Raw genomic sequence first — 9871 nt, forward strand, 5'->3', positions numbered from 1 at the left:
GTCAAGTAATTGTCTGGGGTTTTTCAGCTGTTTTAGGGTGATTTTGATGTGCCGAATCTAAAAATCACATTGGTTTTTCTCAATCAGGTCAACTTTCTGAACTAAGCTACATATTAGTTTGGGATGCTGGGATGCAGTCATGATTATTGATTACTGTTGGACTCTGACGAGAGACATCCCTGCATACGAGGTGTTCGAAAAAACGGAAGTTCATGCCCTGAATTTTGCACAACGAAGATGTAATGTTCAATTTACATGTACTTACCCTTATCAGTGTTTATTATTCAATTTACAGAAATCCAAGTTTGTAACATTTAATTAATATTCTCTGTTAGAAAACAATTTTTTTTTTCTCCTAAAACCTTTATTTGGATGAGAATTAATTAACGTAAATGAACTGATAATGTCACAAAAATGTCATCAATTTAGTCAGATCGGATTTCTCTAAATCAAATTTGAATAAAAACATGACCTGACTGAGAAAAATGGATGTCATCTTTTGGATTCAGCAGAGGCTGAAAGCCCGAAACTCAAACACGAGCAAACAAAGCAGAGGCTGTTGCTCTGCACAGCCTCTGCTTTGCACACATTGGTGTAGAAAATCGAAATGCAAATGTTCTAACTGGTTTAAAACAAGGAAATGAACAGGTTGACCTTTTAAGCACACAGAAAGGCACTCGCTGATGTTGTGCTACAAATTACATTTAGCGTTCATAAGATTCAAAAAACGCCAGTAAATTATCCAAGTAAAATGTAACACAGATTTTATTCAACAAACTTTATGTTAAAACATGTTAAATCGTTTTGACTTTACAATGGAAAAAATGTAACAGCTGATGAAAAGTAACATTTAAAAGTGAACTTTATTATCAAATAAACAAAATCCAACATTTTGTTAAAATCTTGATTGCCTGCAATTATTTTACCAACTAGAACCTGACTAAAACTTTTAAAAGACATCTTTCTAAGGCTACAGTGTTTGTTAATTCATTTTAGGGGCATTTGAGTGCATATTGTTTTACTGACAAATAGTTCTGCCTGCATAAGATCAACAATAAAATGCAATCTGAACAATCAAAGGAACAAATGAAAGCTTTTAGGTTTCAAAGTCGTCCTGCCTGCAATTAGTCTGGTAGGATCGCCGTAACAACTTTACTATAGGGTCCGTAGCGACCAAATATGTCTTTGCCCACCACAACAGCACACAGCTTGTGCCCACGCTTGAACTTATTGATCAGAGCACACATGGGCAGAGACTTGGCCTGCAGTTTATCATAAGTATCCCACTTGAGGAAGACGCCGCTCCCTTTAGAGGTCTCCATCGTCAGCAGGATGCTGCAGCAGGGAGAGAGAGGAAACGTGCTGCATTAAACTCTTCTCCTTCACAATATTTTCAATATATTTTAATAGTAGCAACTATCTCCCTCCTCACAACAGGGTTATTTTTTCAGTGCCGTCTCTTACGTGTAGCTTTCCATCGGTGGCAAATTGGGGTCTTTGTCCTCCACGTTCCAGAGGACGGAGACTCGAGTCGGATTCCTGATGAAGGCCAGATTTACGTCTACTCTCGGAGGCATCTTGTACGAAGCTGCTTCCTTCTTCAGGTCGGCTGGGAAGGGGATGTTGGGAAGAGGCGGACACATGAGCATGTCCTAAGGGGGGGGGGTTAAAGAGATGTGATGAGAATTGCAAAAAGTTCTTTGTCTTCCATTGTGGAGCATCTGAAATACCTCCGCATTGTTCGTCGACTCTATGCCTTCCAAATCATTGGATGCGGGACTCTTACTGTGGCGAAGAGGGGAAGCTCCTTTTTTTAACCGTTTAGCCATGGGCTCGTCGAAATGGTCTTGATTCTCATTATCGCGGTCTTCGTTGCGGGAATTTGTTGCCTCTGTTTTTATACTGGCAATCTTCTGAATTTGACAAACCAAAAGGGGGAAAAAAAACAACAAAAACAAAATTAAATCTTATGGAAAATGTGTGGTTGATTTCTCAGTTGCATTAACATTTACAGTGTCGGCAAGATGCTTACAATTCCTGTGTTACTCAAGTATTAAAGTGATACTGACACAAACATGTTCAATATTTTTTTCTTTTTTAAACAGAACCATAAAAGAATTCGGTGTGCAGATTTAAATTTATTTTCTACTTTAAGCCCATATGGGCAGAATTATGCATACAGTACACAGTAATATAAAAACAGATCTACACATTTAATGGCTGCTACCAACTTGCATCTCAGGCTCACCCTTTGCATATCCACAGATAAGCTTACGGCAAAATTTGCGTTGAACATGCGGCGACTCTTCCTGGAAGTTTTATCCAAAATCTAAACATAGTCCACACCTTTTAACAGGGCTTTGAGGAGGGCGTTCTAACAGCTCAACACCACGCTGCTATTCCTATTCCACCACTAGTTTTGATGAGTTTCAGGGCTCTATGCTGCAACACTAACTGTGCCCAGGTTTTCATTATGTGATCCAAAATGATACCCTTCAGTGAAAGCAAATCGTTCAGGATGTTGAAAAACTGACCAAGAAATACGGCCCACTTCAAAATTGACATTTTCAAACTTGTGGAAATTGAAATAGTCCACATGGACAAGTATCATTACTTGTTTTAATGTCAGAAAAACGCAAAGATACATTGCTTGTATGACCTGAAAAAAAAAAAGGTATTAACTTTGCTTCTTGCAGTTGTAGCTAGATTTATGTTATGTTCCTTGTATTTTCATCCTGCAGGAACTTAGGAAGGATTTCAAGCTAAGGACTGAGAGTTCCTCTACGTTCAAAGTTAAATCATCTGAATTATTCTTGTTTTCCATTTACATGCACTAACTTGTTGTTCTGCAAAATCACTGAAGTTGATCATTAGTGCATCCAGAAAAACCAACAGGGTGACATAAGAACAATAGCAATGGGTGATGAAATTTAATCTTCTTTCAATTTTATGATAAAGAAGTCTAAGTATTAAAAAAAAACAGCATATAAGAAAGTAAGTGTTAACAAGTAAGCAGACTCCAATCCTACCTTAAGTTCTGGAGAGTCACAGGGACTAAGACACGGTGGCGGCGGCCTCTCACATAAATCTGCCCAGTCACAGATAAACAGGAGGGAATAACAACAAACAGCTTAGTTTCTATTCAAATGCAGATTGATTCAATTGAATCTAATCAATTGGAAAACTTTTGCACACTGCACTTTTCAGTTTTTCAGTTTTTTATTTGTAAAACAAAAGCTTTGAATTGTGTAATTTTCCTTCTACCGTAATTCACTCTCCTATACCACTTTGTGTTGGTCTTTCACATTAAATTCAAATGAGACGTACGTATTTATGTTTATGGTTTAATGTGACAACATATGAAAAAGGGGTGTGAATATGTTTGGTGAAATGTATATATATATATTATCAAATATTTGTTGTTTCATTTATCCTAATAGTGTTGCTTACATGATGTTCTGTCTTATATGCCTTTATTGTTTTCTTTCCTTTCAGCATAAAGAATGTTTCTGTGTTGTTGATTTACTTTGTTTCCTTTTTACAAGAGGGCCTCCCTGAAGAAAAGCAGTGACAACCGTGCTCACAGGGTTTATTACTCAGTAGGAACTTCTTCTTCCTTTGAGCTGTTAGATAGCTATAAAACCGTCGCCTTGAAGATGTACAACTTGCTCTGTTTTACCCTGTGTCTGGAACCGAATAATCTAGTGCAAGATAACGTGTGTTTAGTTAGTGATTGCCATTAGCACTGCAACTAAGTGATGAAATGTTTTGCCCCCACCCCTTAGAGTTGCAGTGTCCTCTGTGATAGGGACTCTGAAAGTAATAAAAAGAGAGGAGCGGACAAATGTGTTTTCAGAGCGATTGGAAATTTGTAACTGGAAACACATCTCTGTCCGTTCTCCTCGCGAGATCAAAAGAATCTAACTCTCTTGTCTTTTCTGTGTTTGTTCAATTTGTCTTTAATAGGTGTCAAACCTGACAGAATACTTTCGAAAGCCACTGTGTATGTGACTCAGGATAGGAGGATCTACTGTGTGCCTGTTGTTTAGTATTTGTTTTACACTGTATTCCAGCTAATCCGTTAGAAATACAAGATGCTGGTGTAAAAGAAACATGGATAAATGTTGGGACTTGTTGTGATATATCAAATCAGTGCCAGGGAGTATGTGTGGATTTGTGTGAGAATCACACAACATACATGTGCAGTCATAAAAATGTATTTATCTGGTGTAGTCAAATATCTGCAGAGCAACTTACCTTCATTACTTGACCACTGATTGTTTTGTCCCACTTTTCTTTCCTATGAAGGAAAATATATCTACTTAGACGTCAGAGGGTATATTCATGTCATACTTAAAAAGAAGTTGTTTCAGCTTCTGCATTGTTAGCCACACTATGATCTGCTGTATAAAATTGCTCGTACACAAACATTTTATAATCATGCATTATAAATTAAGAGATTAACTCATAATGCATCACTTCTGACCACACAAAGCCTACACTGTTTATTGAAATAAATTTCTAAATGGTTAAAAAAAATACTCAAATCAATATGTTTAAACAAGCAAAAATATCATTTTACCTTAGAAACAGGAGAACACAGAGGCGTCAGAACAGGAGGAGGGTCCTCCAAATCCGCCAAGGCAGTGGTCAACACTTCGCACAAATCAGAAGAGGCAGTACGCAAAATGAAAAGATTATAACTAATAAATATAATGTTATATTTGTAGAAATTTTTGAATAGTAAAAAATACACGTAAGCCATATTTTATTCTATAAACCAAATACCAGAAATCAATTTTTACCTTAAAGACTAAAATGTTTGCTGCTGTGACATGAACTTACCCTCATTGTCAGCACGAATATTCTTCAGTGCGTTTCTTGTGGTGTCCTTAACAAAACAAACCAATGAAAATCTGCTTTATTATGAGTCAAACAGCAATTATTTGGCAAAATGATATCTGGCTATTTGCTGCCTGCACTGTCAAAAAGAAAAAAGAAAAGTCTCTAATTTACGGGAATTTACATCTCTAATTTTACCACAAAAAATTTGTATAATTCTGGCAATCACAGCTGCTGGAATTATATTTTTACAGTGTGTAATCAAACTAATTTTAATATCAAACTATAATAATTTGGGTAACGAGAGAAATTAAGTTTTACAGCAAATATGGGTATTAGTGTATTTTTTTAGTATCTACTGAGAAAAATATGTATATTCGTTTTATGAACAGAAGAAGTCACAATCAAATATGTGTTTTAGAAAACATTTTTCCTTCTGAGACTGTCAGTAAATGCTGCCTATGTGTTTCAAAATATGAATTCACTTAATGCGGTTTAGCAGTAAAATAGCAGCATTTAATGTAACAGTGTAGCCTATTGGATAATGTACATGTTTCACTCTGAACATGTTCTCCACTTTGTTAGAATTCAAATGATTAAACTGGTTGAGTTATGGCTAAAAAGACGAAATACTAATACCTTTTACACCAACAATGTTATTGTCATTGCAATAAAAAAAAACATATATTGCAAAATATTTTAATTGTACCCCAACGTGCAGGTTTTGTAAAGCAAATCTGAGCTGATGCACTTATCCTTCTTGGAAACTGCATTAAATAGTTCAAGACTAAACAGACTGATTTACTAATAAGGGATAAATTGCTCCATATTTACCATCATTTTGAGAAGCTCCCCACTTTTTGCTTCACAATTTGTTCTGATTGAGTCTACTGTGGTTAAAAGGAAACAAGCACAGAAAATAAAAACAAATGCAATGTAAATTTGGATACCAAAGCAATTTTGCTGAATGAGCTCTTACTCCGTGACGAGGCTTCCAGAGGGTCGTGCTCTGGGCCTTTCCTACAAAGTTCACAACAAACCTCATTATTTCCACCTTTATTCAAAGAAAACAAATTCAGGGTCTTTTTCTGATGAAGAATTAAATGAGCTAAACGTACCCGAGGATGTCGGTGTTACCAGTGGAGGACGCAGAACTCTACAAGGATGTTGAAAATTAAGATTCAAATTTGGGATATATTGGAATTATTGTTAAAATATTAAGATTAAGATAAAAGTTACCCATAAACAGAGGAGACTATGAGTGGAGACTATGAGATTGTACCAACCTGTTTCTGAATACTTGCTAAGTGGGAGAGAGCCACCTCCGTTCTCCTTGTTATGGCATCGACTCGACTCTAATAAAGAAAGAAAAAGGCGTTCAGTAAAGACAGCTCCTTTTTTTTGCAAATGTCTCATTAACTTTTTGTTTTTTAAGATTTTGTTGGCTCTAGTGGCCTTTATTTGAAAGTAGTTAGACAGAAAGAGGGTAATGAGAAAGGGGGAAGACATGCGGCAAATGTCTGGAGGCCGGGAATCGAACCTGCCACCACTACCACGAGAATTATGGCCTCAATATATGGGTCGTGCTTTGCCCTGTGCCGCCACAGCAACCCCAAGTCTCAGTTACTTTAACACCCTCCGATACACTGTGTCATCCTGCTGCATAATCAAGCCATGATATGCCAACCGTCTTCCTTCGCTACTGGTAAGAGGTTATTTTCCGAGAATGCTGTTCTTTGTTTATGCCACGTATGCTCTCTGTTCTTGTGTAAAATAATTTTAGACTCATTCATGTGAAGAGCATCATTCCAGATGTCTAACCTTCTCTCTGGCCTGATTGCCGACGGTACAGATGTGTACAACAAAAACACAAAACATTTCCCCCCCACCTCTAGTCTCTGAATGGACGTTACGAAGCTGGCTTCATCATTTGTGTCTTGAATGTGTTGTATAATGCTCTCAATCTGCCTTTCTTTATTTGCCACAGCTTTATGGACCTCCTGCTCTATCAGAGCTTGCACCTGTGGAAACACAGAATGTCATTAAGAATACAAATTCATTTTGTATGAATTTGCATTTGGACATTTTCAAATATCTTGCACATGCAATGTCTAGAGAGATATGTCCACAGGAATCAATTGCACTCATAGTTTTAAAAGCTTTGGCTTAAGCTTTTTTTTTTTATTAATTGCATTCTTAAATTAATATTAACCTCAAAATATCAGGTATTTTCTTACTTCTGATTGGGAGATCTTTAGCCTCATGTTGCCAGCTTGAGCAGGTCCAGACACAGGAGGAAATGTCTCTGTTCTTCTCAAGGAAACAAAAGGTAAAGAGAAACAATTAGAGATTAGCAAGGTTTGCCTTTATCTGTATTTACCAACAAAAACTATAAAGCAAGAATTATTGCGTCGAGCAGACATCACTGTGAGAGAAAGTCAAACACCAGAAAGCAACATGGGCAACATACGACATTGAAGAACTGACAAACAGTAGAGGAATTAAGAACAGGTTGATAAAAAAAGAGAAATGTTTTCAAACCCTTTTTCAGACTGCAGTGCAACATAAAAAGTTCAATTTGTCTGTCTTTCTCTTAGACATGGCATTCCCCAAGGATCCCTCCCTAGTCCCATCTTGTTGTCTAATGTTGAACTTGAGGTCTGTTCTTAATAAACATAAGATTTCCACTAAAATTTTTAACTACAGATTTGGTTCTTCACTCATTTAATCCCACCTGCAACAATTATTGCCAGACATTTTTTCTAACTTCCAGAAGCTCTAAAAGAATTGTTTTGACTTTTGGCAACTAATTGAAGTTTTAAAATAAAATAATAATGTGTCTACTCTAAGCAATATAAATTTCATGTATCTAGTGTGAAAGGTCACATGACCAGACCTCTTTACTTCCTGCCTGTAACGCTGGAGGTAAATGTCTGTCACAAACGTGAATAAGAGGAAGTCAGTAAAAAACTTTAGTAGACAAATATAAATAAAATATTTTGAGCATATGTTCTTTCAAGTGTCTTCTACTGTCTTGAATGAATGATTGAAAGGAATGCAATCTTTCATTCATCTTTTAATCATAAGAAGAGTGAAGGTTAGCATGGCAACAATTGTTGACAATACCCTAAGACACAAAATATCACGTCAGCAGCAAAGCTACTCAGAAATACACTAATAAAGCTCTTGTGACCAAGACTGACCCAAACATCTCTTCTATGAGAAGAGGTTTAACAACTCCCAGGAAACCATTACTTTGGTAAGTGAAAGAGAAAAAGTTCTTATAAAGGAGCAATACTTTCTTTGGTACATTTTCTATCCAAGCAGAGCAGTACAGTCAAAGCTCTCTTTACAGCCCAAAAATAGAGATGTGCAGACATCAATAGAGACAAAGAAAGGAAAAGAGACAATCTCTGCGAAAGTGCAAGCTAGAATGGTATGTATGCACGTCACATTGCAAGCTGCGATGTTTGTAGTTTAGCTTGCACTACAGCTAAGGAAGCTTTTCACACAGATAACTTACTCATTAAGAAGATGCAAGGCCACCTCTGCATCAGACCTGAATCCATGTGAATCTTTGAGGTTGCGCCAACTTTGAAAGGCCCCGCCAATGTTTATTCGACAATCTCTCCGTAAGCTGTTCAACTGCTTTTTGGAGAAATGTTTCATTCTCTTACGTTTGGCTGACAGACCAGCAGGTTCGCTAGAGCAAGTGAAAGCTGGGCTTTGATTTGGTGTGGATGACATGCTGGGTTAAGTCTCTGGTGTACTGTGGAAACAGAAGCCCATAACATCAGGCACAAAGCGTAAAGGGGCATCTCAGTAAAGTAGTATATGTCCAATATCCCTAGTGAGGTTACAACAAATGCTGGTGCCTATCTCCAGCCCATCAACAGGCGAGAGGCGGGTTGCACCCTAGACAGATTGCCAGTCCATCCATTGCAGGGCAACCAATCAACCTAACAGTCATGTTTTTGGACTGTAGGAGGAAGCCAGAGTACCCGGAGAGAACATGGAAGCTTCATGCAGAAGGACCCTGGGCCAGGATTTGAACCCAGGACTTTCTTGCTGCAAGGAAACAGTGCCATTATGCAGCCCAGTGTGATTCACACTGGGCTGCATTTCTGTAATTCTGTAATTCGTTTATAATCATAACACTGATATATCTCAGACGTTTTGAGTTCTTGTTTTTGTTGTTGTTCTGATGACTACCTGATTCGCCATTAAAATATTTTCAATCAATAAAGGCAGGCTTTAAGATTCAATAAGAAAGACAATATTAGTCAGGCAGTACATGGGGACTTGCAAGATGGAGAAGGAGCTTTCCAGAACAACACGGTCTTAGAAATACAGTATATCTTTGCTTTTCACAGACGTCCTTAAAGAAACGTTTTGAAGCATAACAAACATATTCACTTACAGTCGAATCTCTCGTTTCACTTCAATGGGTAAAATAATGATGCTTCAAACTTGTACGTGTTAGAAGATGATGGCACAAAATAACATTATAGAGCAACAGTTTTCCTTCTATTCATACATTTCCGATACGGCGGAGAAGATGCTTCTAGAAAAGTACAACAGCTTCAAAATTGCTCGTTCTACCTTAAGTACCTGTATTTCAAAAACATTCAAATTATTAGTCAAATAATGTACTAGCAGTAACAATACCTCAACAACACCTCTGAGCTTCGTCTCTCTGATTTTTTCCGGGTTTTCTTCTTATTCTATTTACGGTCAATGGCCGCTGGCAAATCAACCGCGCAATGTGTGGACGCCACCTACTGGACTGGAGTATGCACTGATAGGAAGCCAAAAGACCCTTTTTCCTCAGTACAGCTAAATGAAACTTTGGATTTTTAAATGAAGAGAAACATACAAATTTGCAAGACTACGAAAGCAACATTTTCTTTATGACAAGAAAAATAGATTTAAAATATATCACTAGTAATCAAGTGTCATTCTCTAGAATCCAATTGATTCCGCAAAATACAGATGCTCAGACGACTTCCCTGAATTTAAGCTACTCAGA

At 37.3% G+C, this 9871-nt stretch overlaps 1 protein-coding gene across 6 annotated transcripts; it reads right to left on the minus strand.

Moving 5' to 3' along the window:
* Positions 1 to 747: 747 nt before the first annotated feature.
* atf7ip2 (activating transcription factor 7 interacting protein 2) lies at positions 748 to 9580 on the minus strand. 6 transcript variants are annotated; one of them, XM_028043085.1, is made up of 16 exons: positions 9511 to 9580; positions 8366 to 8611; positions 7080 to 7152; positions 6732 to 6863; positions 6129 to 6197; positions 5961 to 5998; positions 5822 to 5862; positions 5677 to 5732; positions 4846 to 4891; positions 4583 to 4656; positions 4258 to 4300; positions 3030 to 3088; positions 1731 to 1910; positions 1465 to 1652; positions 1082 to 1335; positions 748 to 1038 (listed from the first exon to the last, which is right to left on the minus strand). In XM_028043085.1, exons 2-15 carry the CDS (start codon positions 8587 to 8589, stop codon positions 1125 to 1127), a joined length of 1434 nt encoding a protein of 477 aa, XP_027898886.1. In that variant the 5' UTR covers positions 8590 to 8611; positions 9511 to 9580; the 3' UTR covers positions 748 to 1038; positions 1082 to 1124. The 6 variants fall into 6 exon arrangements, with proteins under 6 accessions (XP_027898886.1, XP_027898884.1, XP_027898885.1 ...); XM_028043083.1 differs by having other exon boundaries at positions 1731 to 1913; XM_028043084.1 differs by having other exon boundaries at positions 1731 to 1913; positions 9263 to 9556.
* Between the last annotated feature and the right edge of the window lie 291 nt (positions 9581 to 9871).

The sequence above is a fragment of the Xiphophorus couchianus genome, chromosome 16 (genome assembly GCF_001444195.1).
Source record: "Xiphophorus couchianus chromosome 16, X_couchianus-1.0, whole genome shotgun sequence".
Lineage (NCBI taxonomy): Eukaryota > Metazoa > Chordata > Actinopteri > Cyprinodontiformes > Poeciliidae > Xiphophorus > Xiphophorus couchianus.

Excerpts from the sequence above, each read along its gene's own strand:
- atf7ip2 (XM_028043083.1), bottom strand. The coding sequence starts at position 8,589 with ATGTCATCCACACCAAATCAAAGCCCAGCTTTCACTTGCTCTAGCGAA. Across the intron at positions 5,999-6,128 it reads TAGCAAGTATTCAGAAACAG|AGTTCTGCGTCCTCCACTGG; the intron begins GTTGGTACAATC and ends ACATCCTTGTAG. Across the intron at positions 5,863-5,960 it reads GGTAACACCGACATCCTCGG|GAAAGGCCCAGAGCACGACC; the intron begins GTACGTTTAGCT and ends TGAACTTTGTAG.